This window comes from Macrobrachium rosenbergii, chromosome 40 (assembly GCF_040412425.1).
Source record: "Macrobrachium rosenbergii isolate ZJJX-2024 chromosome 40, ASM4041242v1, whole genome shotgun sequence".
In the NCBI taxonomy this organism is placed as follows: Eukaryota; Metazoa; Arthropoda; class Malacostraca; order Decapoda; family Palaemonidae; genus Macrobrachium; species Macrobrachium rosenbergii.
Genome location: NC_089780.1, coordinates 31,065,599 through 31,088,776, shown reverse-complemented (window position 1 = coordinate 31,088,776; position 23,178 = coordinate 31,065,599). Strand labels below are relative to the sequence as shown.

General features: G+C 44.0%; 1 protein-coding gene and 1 non-coding gene across 7 annotated transcripts in view; both read right to left on the bottom strand.

The window, feature by feature from the left end:
- The window catches only part of LOC136826313 (BTB/POZ domain-containing protein 1-like), a 531,599-nt gene that overhangs the window by 238,259 nt on the left and 270,162 nt on the right, over window positions 1-23,178 (bottom strand). For 3 of the 6 annotated variants that reach the window (XM_067083546.1, XM_067083544.1, XM_067083549.1), the window contains exon 3: window positions 2,680-2,918. In XM_067083546.1, coding sequence (XP_066939647.1) covers window positions 2,680-2,905 — 226 coding nt within the window. In that variant the 5' untranslated portion in view covers window positions 2,906-2,918. Of the gene's footprint in view, window positions 1-2,679; window positions 2,935-23,178 lie in introns of all 6 variants that reach the window. The other 3 variants (XM_067083547.1, XM_067083545.1, XM_067083550.1) reach the window with 1 other exon arrangement.
- On the bottom strand, window positions 415-518 carry LOC136826392 (U6 spliceosomal RNA). The gene has a single exon (XR_010849595.1). It is a non-coding gene; the product is annotated as a U6 spliceosomal RNA (small nuclear RNA).

Here is a 23,178-nt window from a genome sequence, read left to right as displayed (position 1 = left end):
TAGGTTACTGTTTTGTTTATAACTTCTAACTGTGGCGAACTTTTAAATAAAACTTTCTGAGAAGATAGTCAGGATATGTATGATGCCATATATAAAATATCCCAGAAAATTTTATTTCCGATTTTTTTCAAAACGCTCCCCCTAAGACAAAGACAACTGCGAAGGTGGAGAGAGAGGAGCTGATTCTTGAAAAGTCTCAGAAACAGATCCTTAAGAAAAAGCCAGAGTCTGATAATCAGAGGAAGAAGAAGACGAAAGAAGTTTCTCTTCATACAAAGGCTGTGACGAAAGAGGATGTTCTTCCGCAGCTGGTGGGTCTTGAGTGAGTGGTGAAAAGTAGTTCGATTAAGCGATACGTAGCGGGAACTCCAGCGAACGAAGAAGTCGTCAACTAGAGTGCGTATAGTAAACATAAAAAATGTGGCACGCTTCACGATTAGCGTGTCATCCTTGCGCAAGAGCCATGCTAATCTTCTCTGTATCGTTCCAATTAGTATATGTACTGCCGAAGCAAGTACTGGCTAAATTAAGAAGGACATCAGATGTTGAAGCGGGTAGTTGTGCGACATGATGAACAACTGGAGCGGTGTCAACACAAGACTTGAAGCTATCTCGGCGCGGCGCGCGGAGCGTCATGGCGTGACGCGCGAGAGCTCCGTGGCAAGTACTAGAAGAGAGTCACAGCGTGGCGCTGGCGTCATGGCTAGGCATGCGCCGGCGTCAAGGTGAGGAGCACGTGAAGCGTGAGAAGCGCCTGAAGAAGAGCAAGACGCGCTCTGGCGCGAGACAAGAGAAAAAGGCCAACACCTCAACTCGGGAAGACGAATAGGAAGCCACTAAACACTCTCTCTAGACGACAGATGCTCTGTATCGTTCCCAAGCGGGAGACGAAGGTGAAAGTCTGTACCTCTTAACAGGCAGATTCGAATCTTGAAAGGTTCATGAGAGCATCCAGCTGTTGTTGCAAACCCAACAAAATCTTACGCGTTGGAGAAGCCACTCTCTCGGAAGAAGGGCTGAACCTGAGAGAAGGAAAGGGCGAGAGACGTATACTTCCTTCCACAGGGAAGAAGCTCTAGCCCTTGCCTTAGCGCGACAGGGGGGGCGAGTAGAGTGATCATTCGAAAAACACTTTATTCTCTTCTGCAGAGGAATATCCACGCAATTTCTGGGAAGAGTACAAACGTCTAGAGGAAGAGGACGTGAAGCGTCCTCTCCTCTAAGCTTCTCTTAAGAGGGCGAGTCCAACCGAGAGCTCCAACCGAGGGGGGAGGGCGTGTCGGAGGACGAGAAGCAATCCTTCAGGATGCGTGCCTGAGCACGATCCCTGGCAGCCTGGGTAGCGTCATCAGGACCTGCCGAAGGGACGCCAGATCGGTGGGAAGCCCCGTAACCCTCATGCGGCTTTCGACATGCCCCTCCCTGGTCCTGGGAGTTCGACAGAGGTCCAGGCCTAGAGAGGCATTATAGGGCCGATCTGACGCCCCTCCACAACACTAGGGGCACTAGCACTAACACTATGCGTTTGAATTCATTCACTTTAGTTTCAAGAGCACGATTGACTCCACACGAGCCAGGGAATTACCTTCTGCAGCAACAAACTACAGGGTTAGTAATAAATTTACTAGGGTTACTAGTAGGAGAAAACCTGACTGTCCAACTAAGGATGCACTCTAGGAGGAAGATTTCCTCAGCCTATCACGCTCAATTAAAGCATATAGGCTTCATATATCTTCCACTCACCCTCAGACAATCCCACATTCATTACCGATTATCATAGAGCATTGAACACCCTTACATATCATACATAAAGAGTGAGGAACTATCAAAGTCTTCGATAGCCTCACCTTACATTCACCCAAGCTACAGACTCGATAGCTAGAGGTAAGACATCTTAATTATAAGAAAAGTCAAAAGCAAAATCAAAAACGGTCCACAAAGAGCGTATGCCAAGTCACAGATCCAGTCGAATACCAAAAACAACCAAAATACTTAAGTGACAACAAATTTCCGAAATCCAAAGGCGGAGGAACTGACAACAAGTGTTGACAGTCCGGCGACAGAGAAAATCTGAATAGAAAATGGGAATGGTTCCTGATACCCGCCTCCCAGCGGCGGGAATGGGTACTAACCACCTGACCGGCCACTGCGTGTGCCGCGAATTTTGAAATTCTGTCGGACCTTCGGAGAATACAGCTATATATATATCTGGCAGGTAAGTCTCATGAACAAAACTAAGATTCACAGATGGAGTGCACTGATTAGATTGTAATATAAATAAGGAATTAACAGAAATGCAGTACCCAGAAGCTTAAGTTTCAAAGATTGTTATGGTTTGGGCACATGATGCGAAAGAGAAAAAGTCAGTCAGGATGGTCAGAGATTTAACAGTGACAGGACACCAATTAATGGGGAGATGAAAAAGATAAAGCAAAATTGGCTACACAAGGTTGTAAACCCAATGAAAATTCATGTAAATAGGGCACAAGATAAGTAGAGATAATTTATCAGATGCTTAATCCTGTAAAGGTGACACCTGGTGTAAAACACATGAATGATGATAATCATTCCATCATCGTGCTCTTCAAACTCCTAATGTCATAATTCCAGAATGCAAGAAATGCTAAAACTTTTAGTAATGAAATATTTCAGATAATGAGAGAGAATGGCAGTGCTCACCTGATGGTAATGACCCACTTGTTGAATGAGCAATGTTAGGCTGATGGTTAGAGGGCAAACTTGACGATGACACAGAAACTGAAAGATTACATGCCTCGCCATTCTCAGTACATTCCCCTCCATTATAAGCGAGACATTCTTCTGATGAACTTAAGTCAGTGTCCCGCATGTTTCGAAGGCGAGAAAAGGCGCCATTTGAGGGGTTGGTGTTGCTTGCCCAAGCCATGGTACTGTGTAGCCTGAAAATAATTAAAACTGCTTCACATAAGAATTATGCAGACATACTTTATCACATTTCACAAGAGGAAGGAACAAATGCTTACAGCATTGGAAATGAGATTTTCAAATTTAATTTTCCATAGACAAAAAAATTAAATTTTTAGTTTCTAACTAATTACATAGCTATAGTTTCTAACTAGTACAGCAGCTAAAATTTGAAATTCGCGGTAGTGATCTTTTGTTTTGGTGTAGGTAGTAGGTAGTTAAACCCTGTCCACTTTCGGGGAAGAGAGGAACAACTCGGCAAGGAGCTCAATTTGTTTGTGCCCTTATGTCCATGGGAGGGGAAGAAGGAGGGCTCCCATTCTGTAATTATTTGGTAAGTATATATAAAACTTTATTTTATTATAAAAATATCATTTTTATATATGTAACTTACCAAGTAATTACATGGCTGATTCCCACATTGAGAGGAGGTGGGATACATGGACATATTCTACCCCAAAATGGTACATGTAATGAATCTGGGAATAGAAACATTGCCAGCACTGATACAATGCTTGCTGTTTCCTTACCCAGTAAGAGAGCTGCTGCAGGAAAATACTGCCTTTGGATGATCTTAACCTGTAGCAATGTGGTGGTAGAGCCGTGGACCACCTGCTACATAAGTGGGAGCTTCTCAGCGAAGGACATTTCCGAATGACAGTAAAGCATAAAAATTTGCCCCTGTCCTAGGACCAGAACCATCACAAAAACATCTAGATAAACAATGCTGTTACCTACACCATAAAATTAAAAAACACCACCATCCAACCACTGAAAAACTGGAGGGTATCTAAGAACATAGTAACCACAGGCTCCCCTCAGACTCGAAACTCTAATTCAAGGCAAAGAGATGAAGGATGGAAGGGATGCTTCCTACACTTCCATTAAAAACTGTTTCCACTTCCCGCAAGTAGTGGGACACACAGACTAACTTACATTTCCAATGTGTCACTTGGAGAATGGAAGAGAGAGAAGGGTTGCATTTAAAAGCAAATGACGTAGCTACAGCTCTGATTTCATGAGCTCTGACTTTAAAATTGGGAAATAATTCTTCTCTAATCTGAGAATGGGCTTCACGAATGAGGTCCCTTAAGAAGAAGGAAAGAGCATTCTTCAAAAGGGGTCGAGAGGGGTCTTTGACTGAACTCTACAGACTACTGGAAACGTCCTTGAGTCTTCTCAGTTCTATGTAAATAATATTTTTAAGCCCCTCATAGGGCAAAGAACTCTCTCATCATCCTCTGCACTTAACACTTCCACTAAATTCTTGATGCGAAAAGAACGAGGCCAGGGCTTGGATGGAGTCTCATTCTTCGCAAGGAGTCCAAAGATATAAGAACAGATTGCATTGCCTTGAGCGAATCCAATCCTCTTGTCAATTTATGTACAGTATTTCACTGACCCTCTTAGCAGTTGCTAAGGCTACCAGGAAGAGGGTCTTCTTAGTGAGATTCCTAAAGGATGTGGAGTTAAGAGGTATGAACTGAGATCCTCAGAGCTATTCAAGTACCACATCTAAATTCCATGGCACCAGCTCTGTATTCCTTTGCTTACGAGTGTCAAATGATCTAATAAGACTGGAAAGGTCCTGATTTGCAGATAGGTCCAGGCCCCTATGCTGAAAAACAGAACTAAGCACGGCCCTGTAGCCTTTAATCGTGGAAGAGGACAAACCTCTCCAGGTGCTCAGAAATAAAAGAAAATCTGCGATTTCTGTTGCAGTCATCTGAGAAGACAAGATGCCATTTCTTCTGCACCAAGTGCGGAAGACAGACCACTTGTTCTGACAGATGTTACTGGATGACTGACGTCTACATTACAAAAAAGCTTCTGCAGCTACTTTTGAAAATCCTCTAGTGCTGATGAGTTTCTTGACAGTCTGTAACCTGTCAGAGCTGGACTGGACAACCCTTGATGAATCTGTCTGAAGTGGGGTTGTCCGAAAAGATTGTACTTTTGGGGTAGGAGCCTTGGGAAGCCTACTAGAAGTCCCAGGAGATCCGGGAACCACTCTATTAAGGGCCAAAATGGGGCTACCAATGTCATCGACACATTCTGGTGGCTGCAGCATGGAACTGGCAAACAAAACAGAGGGATACAATGGTTTCTTGAAGTCGTGAAGAGGTCCAGCATAGGTCTTCACCACAGCTTCCACAGGTCTAGACAGGCAAGTGGATCTAAAGTCCATTCCATGGGAATGACTTGACTGTGTCTGCTCAGCCGGTCTGCCTTGGACGAATCTGGTCACTACTTTTGTCGGATTCCAGTTTGTCCAGAGGAGGAGGTCCCTCGCTGATTCGCAGAGGGAAAATGAATGTGCTCTCCCTTGCTTGCTTATATAAGACAGGGCTGTGGTACTGACCGAATGGACTGCCACTGTCTTGCCAAACATCTCTAATGCCAAGGCTTGTAACCCCAAGTGAATTGCCTTTAACTCCTTTACATTTATGTGCCATTTTTTCTGCTCTGATGACCATATCCTGGAGACTTCCTTGTCCCCTAGGAGAGCTCCCCAGCCTATGTCTGCCCATCTGCATAAAAGTTTAGGTAGAGGTTTCGAGTGAGAAGAGGCTTCCCTTACAGCAACTTGTCTTCTGACATCCACCAAAGCAGGTGCTTCTTGATTTCCTGGGTCACAGGGAAAATGAAAGTGTCTGGGTGACTTTTCCTGTCCCAGCTGGCTCTGAGGAAAAACTGAAGTACTCTCATATGGAGCTTCCCCAGGGAAATGAACTGCTCTATGGAAGCCAAAGTTCTGAGGAGACTCATCCATTTGTTGGCTGAGCAGGTCTGAAAGGAAAGGAATGCGTCTACCATTTGTAGACAGGACTCCATTCTCTTGGGAGACAGAAAAGCACGAAAAACTTGAGAGTTCAGTGTCATTCCCAAATATACTATCTCCTGAGAAAGAACCAGCTGGGACTTTTGAAGACTGATTAAATGACCTAGATCCTGGGCTACAAGAAGGGTCTTCCATAGGTCCTCCGTGCATTGTTCCTTTGTCAGTGAGTGAAGGAGCCAATTGTCCAAGTAGAGCGAGATGTTGATGCCCATGAGGTGGAGCCATCCTGCAAGAGGGCAAGAACACAAATGAATACTTAAGGGGCCATCGATAGCCCGAAACATAGGGCTCAAAACTGGAAGACCCAGTCCTGGAAAGTGAGTCTCAGGTAGTTCCTTGAGTCTGTGTGTATCGGGATGTGGAAGTACGCATCCTCCATGTCTATTGAAACCACCCAGTCTCCTTGGTGAATGGGAAGTAGAGTAGAGTGATTCGTCTCCATTCTGAATTTTGTCTTCTGAACGACGACATTCAGAGCACTGAATGTCCAGAACAGGCCTCCACCATTCTGAAGACTTAGGGACTACAAAATGATCATTGTAGAACCTCTCCAAGCTCACATCCTTGACTACCTCTATTGCCTTTTTCTTGAGGAGGGAGGAAACTTCCTCCGAGAGGGCTGAGAACCTCTCTGAGCCTACAGAGTAGGCAGTCAAGATGATGGGCTTCTTGACTAATGGAGGTTTTTCCCCTGAGCAGGATAGAATAGCCCTCCCTTAAGGCTTTGACAATCCACTGCTCCGCTCCTTTCTCGCTCTACCTCTCCCAAAACAGAAGGAGCCTGGCACTACTGGGGCACAGAGGACATGGTTTTCACTTTTTTGAGAAAGCCTTAGTTGAAGACTTCTTAATGGATCTTAACAAAAAATGGATGTTTGCTCGAGGTCTAGATTGAGACCTTTGTCTGCCTCTATGAAAGGGATAAGGTTGTAGAGGAGAGGCCAACTTGGTGCTGAAAGAGGGCAGCTCCTTTGAGCATCTTGAAGACTGTGACAAAAGATCCTGAAGTGACTTCTTTTGCAGGGTTGATGCAATCTTGTTGACTGTCGACTGTGGGAACAAGTAGTTGAGAACCAGAAGGGAGAAAAGAAGTGCAGGCTTCTGAGCTGTAGTAACTTCCTTGGTGGTGTATGAACACCAAAATTCCCTCTTCTTTAAAACACCCATTGTAAGAAGAGAGGCCAACTCCCGAGAAGCGTCTCCCATGCCTTTATCAGTGCACAAGAGGACACCAAGAAAATCCGAGGTGAAGTCAGCAGGCAAAAAAGGGTAGTACTGTATTTTTCGGGAAAGCCCCCCCCCCCCCAATCCAAATAACTGATCACTTCAAACACTCTGAACAAGCTCCTAAGCAAATGATCAATTTCAGCTGAGGAAAACATAACTTTGGCCGACTAAAAGGCTAATCTCCGTAAGGAGTCAACGAGACCGGAGAAGTCCCCCTGGAGGAAGGAGCTTCTCCGGTGGCATACAAAGAATATCTTCGGTGTGACAGTCGAGAAGGGGATTAACTGAAAAAAACCTTCCCTTGCTCTCTCTTGACTGAGAACCAATTCTCTATTTCGCTCAGTGCCTTCCTTGCCTCAGTAGAGAGCACCATTTTGGGCAATCAGGAAGACTCCACAGGTTGACTGGTCATCTGGAAGTGGACGCAGGTGAGGATGGAGCCACTGGCAAGAAAAAAAGCAGGGAAACTACTATGTAGGAAATGCAGAAGCGCTGTACAAGCCGAAAGAGAAGAATCTTCCTATACATCCTTATTCAACTCCTCCTCAACAGATGACACTGGTGTTATTATTACTATTAAAATAGTTTAACCAGACCACTGAGCTGATTAACAGCTCTCATAGAGCTGGCCCGAAGGATTAAAATGAAATGGAGTCCCAGGTCTAAGCCATAGGCTAAGCACTGGGACTAAATGATGGATGAATAATGGAACTTTAAAAATATGCAAAAAGGCATATGCTTCTACACCAGAACACATGCACACATTAAATATGTTTACTCAAGCTTCCGTCTGCACTATAAAAATAAAATAAATAAAACTTAGTAATGATAAAAATTTGAATAACTTAACATTTTTAAAATTCAGATTTTTTTCATAAACAGTAGAACCCCAGTCCTCGACCATACCAGAAGAACTTGACATAATTGGATTTCAACACAAAATTTCTAGTAAATTTTGCGTCAGAGCTCGAACAACAAACCGGAATACAACAAAAAGTGCTAGTGTTGTTAAGGGGGTTACGAGTTTGACTAAACAGAGGCCTCCCATAATAGATGAAATAGAGAAATTATTATTAGTATGGATGAATGAAAAATAGATTGCTGGTGATAGTGTATCAGAGGCTATGATTTGTGCAAAGGCTAAAAGTTTGCATGCTGACCTCATGAAAAACAGAGCTGGATCAAGTAGAAGTAGAGAGCATGAGTTTATGGCCACTAGGGGATGGTTTGACAGATTTAAGAAAGGAAGTGGCATCCATAGTGTTGTAAGGCATGGGGACGAAAATGGTTATGTAATGAATCAGATCTTCAACTGCGATGAGACAGCCTCTTTTGGAAGAAAATCCTAAAGAGGACCTACATTACTAAAGAGGAGAAGAAATTGTGTGGCCACAAACCAATGAAAGTTAGGCTAACTTTGTTATTATGCGCGAACGCTAGTCGAGATTTGAAAATAAAACCTCTATTAGTCTACCACTCGGAAACCCCTAGAGTTTTTAAGAAACATAAAGTACTTAAGAGCAAATTAAATGTTATATGGAAGGCAAATACTAAAGCTTGGGTAACAAGGCAAATTTTTAGAGAGTAGATTTCTGAAGTGTGTTCCCCCACTATTAAAAGATACCTTCAGGAAAAAGATTTGCCACTCAAGGCACTTTTCGTCATGGATAATGCCCCTGCCCACTCCCCAGACATGGAATATGAGTTGGTAGATGAGTTTAGCTGGCTAAAGGTCAAGTTTCTACCACCCAGAACTGCCTCACTAATCCAGCCCATGGACCAGCAGATCATTGCTAACTTCAAAAAGCTCTACACAACGGTGCTTTTCCAAAGGTGTTTTGAAGTTACCAGTGAAACTAGTCTAACTTTGACCAAATTCTGGAAGGAACATTTCCACATTCTGAGTTGTGTCAGGCTGATAAACAAAGCATGGGCAGATGTTTCTAGAGAGGACTCTAAGAGCAGCTTGGAGAAACCTTTGGCCTGATGGGGCTCCTCTTAGGGACTTTGAAGGTTTTGATGCCCCTAGTCAGCTTGCAGATGACCCTAAAGCTGAACCCCTTCCTCTGCCTGACCCAGATGTTGAGGAAATTGTTTCTGTGGCCAAGTCCATGGGCTTGGAGGTGAGTTCTGATGACACTGGGGAGCTGGTGGCAGAACACAACACTGAGCTGACAACAGAGGAACTCCAGAAACTTCACGACGAGCAGCAGAAGATTTTGGCTCAGGAGGTGTCTGGAGAGGAGAGCAAGAAGGAGTCAACTTCTAAAGAAATCAAGGAGATGCTTCTGCACTGGGAGAAATTCCAAGAGTTCTTTGAGAAGCATCACCATAACAAGGAACTAGTTAACCGGGCTATTGATTATGTTGGTGATAATTTAGTCAACATGTACAGAAAATAGCTGAAGAAATGCCAACAGCAGACAACACTGTACAAGTTTTTTTCTAAAGAAGAAAGCCTGCCTGGTCCCAGTAAAAAAAAGCTAAGAAGGGAAACAACTCCTGAAGAGCAGCAACCAGATTTTATGGAAGGAGATTCCCCTTCCAACCAATGATGCTCTCTCCATACCTCGTCTCCACATCCATCTCCATAGATCCAGATCCTCATCAATGTCAAGGTATGGGGCCCTACAGTAGTTGTTAAAAACTTTTTTAATGTTTATAAATGACCTAGACGTAAACAATGAAAGAGGTAATAAATATTGAATTATACTAACAGTACATTTCATTTTGTGTTTAATCTACAGGTTACTGTACAGTACTGCACTTCATTGAATGAATGTCCTGGGGACGTTCAGTGCGTGCTATTCATGAGTGTCAAGGTATGGGCCATGCTGTATTGGTTGTTAAAAACTTTTTAATGTGTTTATAAATGACCTAGAGATGCTTGTAAGATTAAGGATTTTGTGTATTATTACAGCTCATAACAGTAAACAATATTTCTACATTTTATTTTATATTTAATCCACAGATTACTGTACATTATACACTTCACAGAATGAAGTTCCTGGAGAAGTTCAGTGCATGTTGTGTGAGGAGCAACTGTAATTATTCATCGTCAAAGTATGGGTCAAGCTGTAATAGTTGTGAAAAAATTTTTAATGTGTTTATAAATGACTTAGAAATGCTTGTAAGATTAAGGATTTTTGTGTAGATTACAGCTCATTACAGAAGGACTGTACAGTAACTAATATTTCTACATTTGATTTTGTGTTTATTTCACAGACTTACACTTTGTTCATATGGAGGTTCTGGAGAGGAGCAGCTGTGTACAGCAAATAGAGTGTAGTGTACAGTAATTTCAATTTAGGTGTAGTGTACATAGTGTAATTTCAATTTAGGTGTAGTAGTAGCAACGTGTATGTATGTAGAGTACTGTACAGTATAATGTCTTTATATGATTATGCTAGTATTGAGGATTCCTTGTCTTGATGTCTAAAAAAATTAACATTCCCTACCTTTTGTGTACAGTATAGATTAGTTTTACTAATTACGTTAAGTATTTCATACCAACTACAGTAGTACAGTAATAAAATGAAAAATGAGTTAATTTCAGGTTTTCTTATTTATCCCTTTAATATTCCATAGTACCAGGTATACGAAGGTGGAGGCCTCTTAAGATTTTGTGTTGTCTATGTAGGGACTACTTCCTCTCTCCCACAAAACTACATTTTTTTACCCCTTTAATATTGCACAGTACACGGTGCACGGAGGTGGTAGGCCTCTCAAGATTTTGTGTTGTCTATGTAGGGTTACTTCCTCTCTCCCTCAAAACTCCATTTTTTTACCCCTTTAATATTACATAGTACCAGGTACAGTACACGAAGGTGGTAGGTCTCTTAAGATTTTGGTTTGAAGGGTGTAGAGCAAAACAAAGAGCATCGGAGGTTGTCCACTACTGCCAGGCGTATGATGAAGCAAAACATTGCTGGCTATCTAGATTCAGACTCTTGGATATTATGTAACTTTGTTACAGTAGATGATAAAAATTTAGTACAGTACATATAGTACGTACAGTTAATTTGGAAACAAGTGTAATCTCTGACATACTGTATACTGTAGATGAGAAAGTGTTACATGGCAACAGGGTCCCATGCTCGATTTTTTTTTTGACAGAGACGCATGTGTGCATTTCTGTAGCGAATGCAATGTTTGATTGTGCTGTTCAGTAGTGAACGCCTTGTTAAGCTTCTCGGTAAAGAAGAACTCAGCCCAAGGTTAACTCAAGAGATGCTGCTATTTGTCACTATTGTTTCGTTATTATATACAGTATTATAGAAATTAAGAAGATTCTTTTATGTCTAATATAAAAGTGATTACCATAATATATTTGCCATCATAGAAGACGCACCCTATTTTACAAGGATATTTTATGGAAAAAAAATGTTAGGATATCATAACATTTATTGAAAGATGTTTCACATTGATTTTGTACACTATTCTAGTAGACTCTGTATGACATTTACCATAAATTAATACTGAACATAAACAGCATTTACATAATTAGTACTGAGATATGCCACCAGGATGATGCTTTGGTTTGTTTACATCTGCTCATGCCACAAGCTGCCTAGTGCCGACATAACTTAGGCAATTTTCTTAAGTTTATGATAACAGACATAACTTGGCTTATTTTAATATTCTATTAATTTACTGTAATAATCAGGCTTGTTTTTCAATGCTGTTATTATTAACAACAGTTTTTGTGTGTACCCATTACAGTACATTCAGGTAGTGCCTATAGGCTACCTAGCCTAGCCTATGGTGCTCGGTCTACCATCAGTAATATGACCGCATTGGTTGTAGGCCTGTTTTTTTTATACAATATGCATTTAAAAATGAAAACGTGTGCCTAATATGCTAAGTTATTTAACTCTGAACTTATTTAATTGTAATTTGTGTCATGTTTTGTATAAAAAGGCAAGGCTGGGGTAATTAGTGGTGGTTAGGAATGGATTAATCCATTTTCAGTTATTTCTTGTGGGAAAAATTGATTCGGATTTCAACTAAATGGCATCTCGATGCTTCTTCTGGAACGGATTAGCATCGAGGACCGGGGCTCCTATATATTTGTTGCCCAGTGGGCTTTTGTATTTTCATAAATTGCTTTCTATACTTTATCAACTAATTTACACTTCCTCATGAATATTAACATTGGGTCAATTGAAAATGTTGCAGACTCTGATGAAATTTCACCAATCGATCCATTTCCAAAAGTTGATAACCAATGTTTGTTATATTTTGGACATTCGCATAACACATATTTAACTGTTATTATCACTTTGTATTCTGAGCATCCAGGAGCTGATTCATGTGGGTTGCTCATCAAGTGTCCATTTGTCAGACGAGTATGGCCTATTCGGAGACGTGTCAGAATTACTTGCTATGCCTCTATCTTCGTCCGATGAGTGTGCGAAGGGGGAGAAGGAGAGAGATCTCTACTGAAGGAGAGGTAAGGAAGAACCTACAGGGAGAGAGAAGGAAGGATGGGAGGTCACCAAGGGCGCCGTGGAATCAGAACTTACGACGACGCCCACAACCTCCCCCTGCAACTCTATATAGCGCAGGTGGCGAAAACAACACTCAGCACAAGTAGGAAGGAAATAGTCATGCCCTTGTACACGGAGGGCAGGAGCCCAAGAAGGGAAGCGAACTCTTACGTCTTGATCAATGTAGGGGAGCGACGATATTATGTCCTAATCTAATATCTCTGAACATACAGGGGAACGCCTTCAGTATCTAAACAAAGGGCTACTGGAAGAAATGCATTACCACTCGGTTAAGCCCCTCTAAATACGCCCTGGCTGTCAAACCCAAGACACAGCGCAGGGGAACGACAGCTTATGCAAGGCTATCAGAAATCGTGGGTTTGTAATAATAAAATTTAATATCAAACACACGTAATATATAAACAAAAATACAGAAAGATCCCGCGGGGATAATAAAGAGCTTAACAACAGTCAGGCAAAGAGACCCGATGGAATGTTTACATCCGGGCAGGTGGGTATTCCTGCCTACCTGGCAGTAGTTACTGCCTAACCACCTTATTCAAGAGTTTAATGGCCGTGTCCAGCTTCGCCATAATTCCTAATGCAAAGGACCGATGGTTTGTATATCGTGTCTTAACAAGATCAGTTTTCTGGAATATGGAGATAAGGCCACACCTTTAGCAGTACTCCACAGAAGCCATAAACCCAGGGTCAGCCAACATAGCAGGGGTAGGAGGTGATGAGACACATACACACATGAAGGGGGTCTCACCTGAAGAGAGCCAAGCACAGGCACCTGGCTCATCACTAGAGGAAAGCACTGGCTGGCCACCCACCTTCTCATATGTACTCCTCAAAGCAGTGTCAAAGGCACAATATTCCCCCAAGATGACACCAGAAAATGCTTCTGACCTTCCTCCATTTCTTGCCAAACCTTTTCCAATGCAACAGGAACTAGCTCAAACACTCTTCAAAGGTAAATCAGGACTATGGGCCCCACTCCTTCAGAAAGAACGGAAATGACAGGGAAACCTCAGCACATTAGCTAAAAATGATTAAACACGTGCTCTTGTCCTTCACACCTTTGTCGTTCTTTCTTCGATGAATCCAATCCATGATCAATGGAAAACAATAAAAATGACTTTTTTATAATAAAATAAAGTTTTATATATAGTACATATCAAATAATTACAAGGCTATAAGTTTCTACTTTACGCAGCAGCTCAAAATTTAAAATTTGCGGTAGCGCTCTTTTGTTTTGCATGTAGTTATACTTTCCCGCCCACTTTCGGGGAAGGATAGGTACAACACAGGTAAAGAGCTTAATTTGTTTATGCTATAAAACTTTATTTTATTATAAAAAAATATAAAACTCATTTTATATAAAAAAGTAATATTAACCCAAATAATTACATAGCTGAATCTCACATTGACCGCAAGTGGGATACATGGACAAAAATACTCAAAAACACTCAAAAATGGAGATGAATTTGAAATAGAAAATTTAGCTAGCATCACGAAATGCTTGTTGTAACCTTACCTGGTGAGGGAGCTACAGCAGGTAGGTACTGCCTCTGGTCAGAGCTCCTCTTGACCTGTAGTGGCGTGGCAGTAGAGCCAAGAGTCGCCTCTTCTTTAGTGGGTGCTTTGCAACGTAGGAGTTAATCACAGGATGCCAAAGCTAACAATCTAAAAAGACACATTGAAATGTGTGCGTGCCCTTGCCCTGGGCGCAGTACAAAATATGACCAGAAAATTAAAACCTACACTGCAAACTTGTTAAAATTCAAACCAACTGATGGCACTCACGACACAGTGGCAATCAGGCTTCACAAGAAAAGCACCAATCCTTATTCAAGGAGAGTGGATAGAGGAAAAAACCAAGAAAATCCTCCTTCCCTCGTTACCCAACACCATGCCAGCTGCAAAATACAGGCCTAGAGTATTGCAACTTTCATAAACTGTTTCCACATCACGCAGGTAGAACATTGCAAAAACTGATTTGCATCTCCAATACGTGGATTGCAGGAGAGAAGACAGCGACAGATTACGTCTGAAGGCCAATGAAGTCGCCACTGCCCGAATTTCATGTGCTTTGACCTTACGTAAAGGAAGGACATCTTTCTGGATCCTAGAATGTGATTCAGAGATCACAGTCCTTAAAAAGAATGTTAAGGCATTCTTAGATAAAGGACTACTAGGGTTTTTAACTGAACACCACAGGTTCGGAGACGGGCCTCTAACTTCCCTGGTTCTTTGTAAATACTCGCGACGAGAACAAACTGGGCAGAGGACTCTCTCCTGAGCTGCTTGATCCTAGAACGTTAGCCAGGCTCTTGACTGGAAAGGAACATGGCTAAGGACTAGAAGGGTCTTCATTCTTCGTCATGAATCCTAAGGTCAAGGAGCAGATAGCGTCATATTGAGAGAAACCTACTCTCTTACCAAGGGCATGTAGCTTGCTAACCCCCTTGCCGTTGCTAAAGCCATCAGAAAAAGCACCCTCCTTGTCAGGTCTCTAAGAGAAGAGGATTCTAGAGGCTCAAAAGGTGGGCCTGAGAGCCATTTGCAGACAATATCCAAATTCCATGCAAGTTCAGAACTTCTATCTTGCTTACAAATATTCAGAGATTTTATCAAGTCACTTAAGTCCTGGTTTGATGAAAGATCTATTACTCTGTGTTTGAAGACAGAATTCAACATTGCTCTGTATCCCTTGATGGGTGAAGTAGCTAAACCTTTCGAGAATCAGAGGAAGAGCAAAAAAATCTGCAATCTGAGCTACAGTTCTTTGAGAAGAGGATATACTTCTGTCTCAACACCAGCTCCGGAATACTGTCCTCTCCGATTGGTGGACTGTAGCAGAAGATCGTCACCTACACTTTGCAATAGTTTCTGCAGCCTTCCTTGAAAACCCTTTCGCTCTGACGAGCTCCCTGACAGTCTGAAGCCTGCCAGAGCGAGAGTGGATAAGCCCAGGTGAAAACGATGAAAATGTGGCTGTCTGAGAAGATTTCTCTTCTGAGGTAGAAGCCTTGGATAGTCTACTAGTAGACTCAAAGGTCCAGGAACCATTCCTTGTGTGGCCAAAAGGGAGCCACTAGGGTCACTGAAGTGTTGCTGAGGGTGCTGAACTTCCTCAACACTTCTCTTACCATGCTGAAGGGAGGAAAGACGTAGACGTCGAGATCCGACCAATCTCGCACACGGCATCTGTCGCCCAAGCTTGCGGATCTGGCATCAGGGAGCAGTACAGAGGGAGATGATGGTTTCTTGACATTGCAAATAGGTCTACCGACGGCTTTCCCCACCGCTTCCACAGGATGGTGCACACCTGTGGATTGAGTGTCCTCTCCGTTGGTAGAACTTGTTTGCTCCAACTCAATTCATTGGCAAGAACATTCATTTTGCCCTGGCAAAGCAGGTCAGAACAGTGGTCCTGTTGTTCTCTGGCCATAGAAGAAAGTCTTTGGCTGCTTCGCAGAGTGAAAAAAAGTGGGTTCCTGTCTGAATGAACCGCAACTGTCCTTCCAAAGGTCTCTGTCACAAAGAATTGGAGAGCCAGGTGTATTGCCTTTAATTCTTTTACATTTATATGAAGATCTCTTTTTGTCGGAGACCATAGACATGACACTTCTAAGCCGTTGAGATGGGCTCCTGACCCAGATCCAGTGTGTTAGAGTACAACATTAGGTTGGGGTTCACAGGAGACAGCGGCATCCCTGTCACGAATCTGTCCTCTGCCAGCCACCACCTTTCTTGATTTCGGGGGTAATTTCGAAGACGAACAAATCCAGAAATATTTTCCTCCACCACTTGGCTCTGATGTACAATTGTAGTGGTCTGATGTTTAACCTGCCCAGAGATAAGAACTTCTGTATTGACGACAAAGTTCCTATAAGGCTCCTCAAAGCTTTGGCCGAGCAAGACAGAAGAGAAATGAATTTTCGGACTTTTGAGATGCAGTTGAGAATCCTTTGTCGGGACGGAAAAGCCCAAAAATTCAAAGAATCTATCACTATCTTCAAATATAGGATCGACTGTGTGGGGACTAACTGCGATTTCTTGAGAAGTTTATCAGCAATCCTAAGTATTGTGCAAGTTGAAGGGTCTTCTGAAGGTCTTCCATGCATTGGGCTTCTGATGGGAGGCAAAAGAGCCAATCATCCATGTATAAGGACACGTTGACTTCTGAGATGTAACCACTTTGGCTAGTGGAGAAGCCGAAGCACAGGGCCTGAAACTGGAAGACCCTGTCCTGGAACAAGAACCTCAGATACTTCCTGGAATCACGGTGAACTGGAACGTGGAAATATGCATCCTGCATATCTATTGCCACCATCCAATCTCCCTGATGGATGGCTGACAGGGCTGAGTGATTCGTTTCCATCTTGAACTTCATAGTTTGGACAAAGAAGTTCAGAGCACTGACATCCGATGATTTGGGGACTATGAAGAGATGATTGTAAAACCCCTCTGTGCTCATGTCTTCGACTACCTCCTCTGCCTGCTTCTCGAGCAGAGCAGAAACTTCCCGAGACAGAGCCAAAAACCTCTCTGAGCCTACAGAGTAGGCTGTCAATTTGATGGGAGAGGTTACTAAGGGAGGCTTCTCCCTGAAGGGGACAGTGTAGCCCTCCTTTAATACTTGTAGCACCCAAGGATCTACTTTTCTTGACTCCCACCTGCTCCAAAAACAACAATTTTTAAAAGTAAACTGTATTTTTCCTAACTATACAAACCTGAGGTCCTTTACATTTGGAATTACAGTACTTTCAGCGTAGGCTGGAAACAGCCGTTGAACTTTTGAACAAGGTGGTTAGGCAGTTAACTACCGTCTGGGAGGAGGGAGTACCACCTGCCTGGATGTAAACATTCCAATTTGCCTTTTGGCCCAGGTATCAGATTGAGGGGTGGCACGAGGTGGGCATCAAACGTAATGTAAAGAACCTCGAGTCTATATAGTTAGGAAAAATACAATTTACTTTTAAAAATTGTAATTTGTTCCGAAAACCAAATCAGTCTTTTACATTAGGAAGACTCACTGATTGGAGGGAGGAATCTGAGTTCTCTATGAACTGACTGGAGTTCACCACCTTGTCTTCCCTTCCTGGTTGACAGAGCGAGAAAGGAAAACTGCCTTTGACAAAATGATCGAGTTGTAAATCAATTGTCAGACTTCTGGGTCCCTTTGCATGAAAGCGGAATCGTCAGTTCATGCAAAGTAGAGCTAGAAGAACTTGGAGGTGACATTCAGGCAATCCCAAGCATTGGGTTTGTCTTATTGTCATGGTCTCCTTCCCTGCCCTTGCAAGGGAAGGAGTGGGGTTGCTTCTATAAACTTGAATGGAAAATAGAGCATGCTTACTGTTGAATCTACATTTTTTATTATTCAATGTTAACTTGTAATTTGTGCAGTATTGAAATTGTTCAACATTGTTTGTATTGAGGTACTTATTTACGCGATTAGTTTGTATTTCTGTGTATGACTTAACGTCAGTAAACATTGTTGACCAGTAACCTACCTCAAGTACACCTTCCTTGTTTTACGAAATCTTGCCGTGGCGCTATTGAGAGGAGACATTTGGTGCCCAGAACCCGGGATTTCTTTGGTTGTATAGAATCCCAACCCTGATAAATAAGGCAAGATGAAGGAAGGTGACATGGATGAAATGCGCTCATGAATTTGCTTGGCGATCAAGAACTGGGCAAGGTAGAACTGCAAAATGCTGTGGATGACTTTGCTCGACGTCTAGCTCATTTGGATGAAGTGCAATCTGCCCTGGAGCTAGAAATTGGTGACTCACAGGGCTTACAAGAAGACATTGAGTATGCTGATAAGTTTGGCGTCAGGTAAGGGTTCCTAGAATACAGGCTGCCCAAGGTTATTAGCCTTGGAGAAACTTAAGCCACCAAGTGAGAGTGGGTCTGCGGTTCTTCAGGCCAATGTAATGTGCACTGCCTAAATTAGAATTACCTAAGTTTAGTGGAGTTTTGACTGAATGGCAGTCATTTTGGGACACATTTGCGGCATTAGTAGATGATTCTGATATCCCATTTCTGAGCTCGTCCCTGTGTCAGCCGGTTTCCTATTAAGCACATTTATAGGTATAGATATTGCTAAATATACCAGAGAAAAAGCTATCAGGAAATGCTGGGGTTACTACCCCAGATCGAACATCTATAATGAAATAGACGTCAAGGTAAGGGTGAGTGATTGTTGTCACTGCCACAGGACCGCACTCTGAAGATATCCCAATGACAAAACCCGGAATGTGGGGAGCTGATCCAGCGCCCATACCCGCCTGCCAACTGATCGACCCCAGCACCATCTGAACTCATTCCATACTAGCAGATGTTCAATTTAGGTGCTGGCCTTTTCTGACCAAATTTGGATCAATTTCATCATGTCTTCAAGCAATTTCTCCAGTATCTAAGTTAAGTACCATCTTCTTGTGGGGTTTTACTACTTGCTTTTATAGGCCCGTAAATTAATATTTACAGGGTCATATATCGGATCTCCCGGCGTTACGTCGCCTCGACCATGATGACCTTGAAGCACACCCTTACAGCTGGTTTCTGCAAGGGTTTCTCTCGACAATTTTATTCATGTTTTATAATTCCCCTTCAAGAAGTTCAAGAAGTTCCCTTTGATGTCGGGGGTCCTGGTACCTTGATTAGCGTTATTCCTTACAGAGGCTTCCTCCTTATTTTGGTTCTTGCAGTTGATTCATAGCGTATACCAGGCTCTCATTCGAGTAGATTCCCTCTCCAGGGTGGTGCTTTCTTTTGTCAGTTTTCTGATTTATAGTGTATTGCATGACATGGATAATTTGGTTTTATTATGATCCGGGCTCGGCGTCCAGGTGCAGTCTACTGGCTGCCTACTTCTCGCCTCTTAGGCTATACGCTGCAGGGAACTTTAACGATATTTATCAGAAATTTTGGATCAGCCTAGCCCTCTTGCTCCAATCAGTGGGTTAGGCTATTCTCCAGCTCCCATCTCTCCCGACTGTCGCCAGGCGAGGAGGAGGGGTAGGCTGGTTGAGGGAGTTCCTGTTTGTTGTTCCATCTGCCTTATTGTTTTTGGGTTTGCTGGAGTATCTGAAACCCCTGTTCCCTCCTCCCTCTGGTGAGGGAGAGAGAGAAGAAAAACAATATGGGGAATCTTCTTCATGCATTGCCCTTCTACCCTATGGGTCGGTTGTTGGTTGGACTGCGTTACAGGAATTTCTCTCCCTTTCAACCCTCTCCCTCTTCCTTCTCTCCTCCCTTATTGTCTGGGCTGCGCCTTCAAGAGGAGGGTGAGAGTTTGGTGATTGCCTTAGAATAGTGCTATTACCCTATCCTTCCCTAGTACTTTGGTGAGTGTCATGAGTCTCCCTACGAATAGGTAGTCGATACGTTCGTTTGATTGCCCCCTGCGGGAGTTACAGTCAGTGTATGGGGGTATCCCCCGTCCTGTTAAAAATAAAACTCGATCCCACCTTCCAAGTACTGTACAAACCTTCCCCCCCCCCCCCGCCTTGCCAGTGGTATGTCATCTCCTCGCGTTCGGGACGTCGGTCTCTCCGATTGTCACCCCAGAGGGGACTGGTCTGGTTCCCAGTCGAGTCACCCACCCTCCTGGGCCCGTCCTGGTGTCATCCGCTCGGCTAGTGTTTAGTTGGTTCGCTCTCCTGTGGATCGAGCTGAACTCCGATCACTTTCAGGGTTCAAACACTTGCTCGCTAATTCCGCTCCCGCCGTCCCCGGCCCTCCCGTTGCCTTCCGTGCGGTTACCGCTCTGGTGGTTTTGGTCTTCAGTGGGTTGGCTTTAGTCACACTTAGCTCTCTAGCTGCGTAATGACTGGTGGTAATGATTTGCCCCGCCTTCCCCGCTGTAACCAAGTGTCGGAGGTATGGGATCCCGGAGGGGTCTGCGCCGGAACACGGCGACCTACAGTGTACTGTTATCCTATATTGTTAACCAGTTACTTTGTACCGTTATAATTAATGCATGATCCTAGATTAAGATCCTACTCCGTTGACTGGCGTTCCTTAATTTAGTATATATCATGTTTTGCTCTGGTTTATTACCCCACCGGAATGCTCCGGTGGATCCGGTATAAACTAATGCTTGCTGCCGGGCTCCGGCAGTATTTATTCTTTAAGTAGATTCACAATTAAGAGTTGCATGATCCTAGATTAAGGTCCCGCTCCGCCGAACTATCTCCGGCGCTCCTTGATTTAGTGTGTGTCATGTTTTGCTCTGCAAGGCCTCTACTTCTGGGAAGGGAGCACGAGCTAAACAAAGTAAGGAGGTTCCCACCCCTCCTTCCTTTGATGCTGAAGCATTTGCAGAGCTTCTTATGAAGCAGTTTGACAAAAGGGTTGACGACAAGCTGTCGCAACTCTCAAGTCAGCTGTCTTCGTCAAATGCTTCCGTGCTCTCATTGTCAGAAGAGGTTAAGTCTCAAAGGACTTTAATCTCCGGGTTCATGAGTGGCGGAGCGGCCAACAAACCCTTCTCCATCCCGGACACCTCCAGCCTACCTCCTTTTGATAAAGGAAACCCCTGGCGCCTGACCCTCTTTGCCCCCCAGCATGAGGGTACCCTCACTATCGAGGGCCTAGGCACTCGTAGGCTGGAGGAATTGGAATTCTTCCCTCCTAACCTGAAATCACCTTATGCAGGTTATGCCAGGCTTACTGAGGAGGCATGGGTTCGGTCCGATAAGGTCCCCAAGGAAACTGTCATCTTCCCGAGGGACCAGGCCCAGTCGGAGACCTGGCAGGCAGCGGAGAACACCAAACTCACTCCAGCCAAAGGTGCCTTTACAATGTTCTCTCTGGGAGAAGTTCTCCCCACCCCTTGCACCTCTAAAGTGGCCTCCCTCACCAACCAGGCTTGTGTAGAGGGTAAGCCCTTCCTCATCTCTGGAGACAGATCCCACCTCTCTTGTCTTACCTGGAGATTCTCAGTATTGGGTAGGAGTTCTGGATACCTTCACGGTGACTTGGCTGGACCCTGACTGCGCTTCTAACCTCTTCAGCGAGCAACTCCCTAAGATCCCGAGTCGCTCCTGAAGGCTGAAGCTGAGTCTAAGGACAGACTTAGTAGGTCCTAAACTCTCTGACTTTGGCAGAGGCAACGTCAGTAGTATATAGCGAAAATGCGCTATTCCAGGTACTGATGAAATCTCTCTTAGGAGTTTTCAGCAGGACCTGTATGATTTCATTAAGGCCCGGTTGAACTGCCGGAAACTGCACATCTTTCAGCAGCCTCCATCCGTCATGAGCCTAACAGGCTCATAAAAAGCTCCATCTGGGGAGCTAATCTCTTCCCCCAGGAAGAGGTTGATGCAGTCCTACCCGAGGCAACTAGGGCCAACCAGAGTCTCCGCTCCCGAGGGGGTTTATCCTCTAAGAGGAAGCAGTCTGAGCCCGCCGGAACTCATCCCAAGCCAGGGAAGAAGTTCAAGAAGTTTAAACGGCTCCCGACTCAGACTGTCTTGCAGGCTGTCCAGGTCCCCGTCCCTGGTCATCCTTCAACCTCCCAGCCTCAACCTCAACCTCAGTATGTGCTGGTCCAACCAGCCCATCAACCTCTCGCTGCCCCTTCATACGTCTCCTCCCCAGCTTTCAACGCTTCTTATGAAAGTCAGGGTACATTTCGGTCCATCCAAAATGTAAAGGGAACGAGAGCTAGGGGGTACTTCCATGGTAGAGGAACATCCCGCTCCTCCTCCAGAGGAAGGGGAGGCAAAGGCTCTAGAGGAGGCAGACCCTCTCCCGCCCAGTGAGATATCTCAGGTAGGCGGGAGGTTATACCATTTTCGGGACCAGTGGAGCTTCAGTCCCTGGGCCCAGAGCATAGTCTCCAAGGGACTGGGGTGGAGTTGGTGCAGAAGTCCTCCCCCCCCACAGTCAGGTTCCATCAATCACCGTCCAAGGCTCTGAAGGACTTTGTGAAAGATCTATTATTAAAGAGGGCAATAAAGAAAGTGAGACATCTGAAATTTCAAGGCAGACTGTTCAGTGTTCCAAAGAAAGGTTCCAGTCAGCGAAGAGTAATTCTAGACTTGTCCGTCTAAATTCCTACATTCAATGAGACAAGTTTTGAATGCTTACAATCTTGCAGGTTCGGACCCTACTGCCCCGTGGAGCCGTAACCATCTCTATAGATCTTTCAGACGCCTATTATCACGTCCCGATTGCGAAGGTTCTCTCCTTATCTGGGGTTCAGACTAGGAAATCAAGCATACTCATTCAGGGTCATGCCATTCGGTCTCAATATAGCTCCCAGAATCTTCATCGAACTGGCAGATACAGTAGTTCAGCAACTCCGGTCTCAGGGGATCATGCTGGCCGCATACCTAGACGCGATTGGATTGTTTGGGCATCCAACGTCAAACGAATGCCGGAAAGCAACAGCCATAGTAATCGGCTTTCTGGAATCACTGGGCTTTCAGATAAACAAGGAGAAATCCCGCCTAGTGCCGGAGAGTCGCTTTCAGTGGTTAGGAATCAATGGGACCTGTGTGCACACAGACTATCTCTTCCGCCGCCAAACGGAGAGAAATAGCAAAAGCAACCAGACAGTTCCTCAAGAACAAGAAAGCTTCCCGTCATACCCAAGAAAGAGTCTTAGGTTCTCTTCAGTTTGCTTCAGTGACGGATCTTCTTTTGAAATCC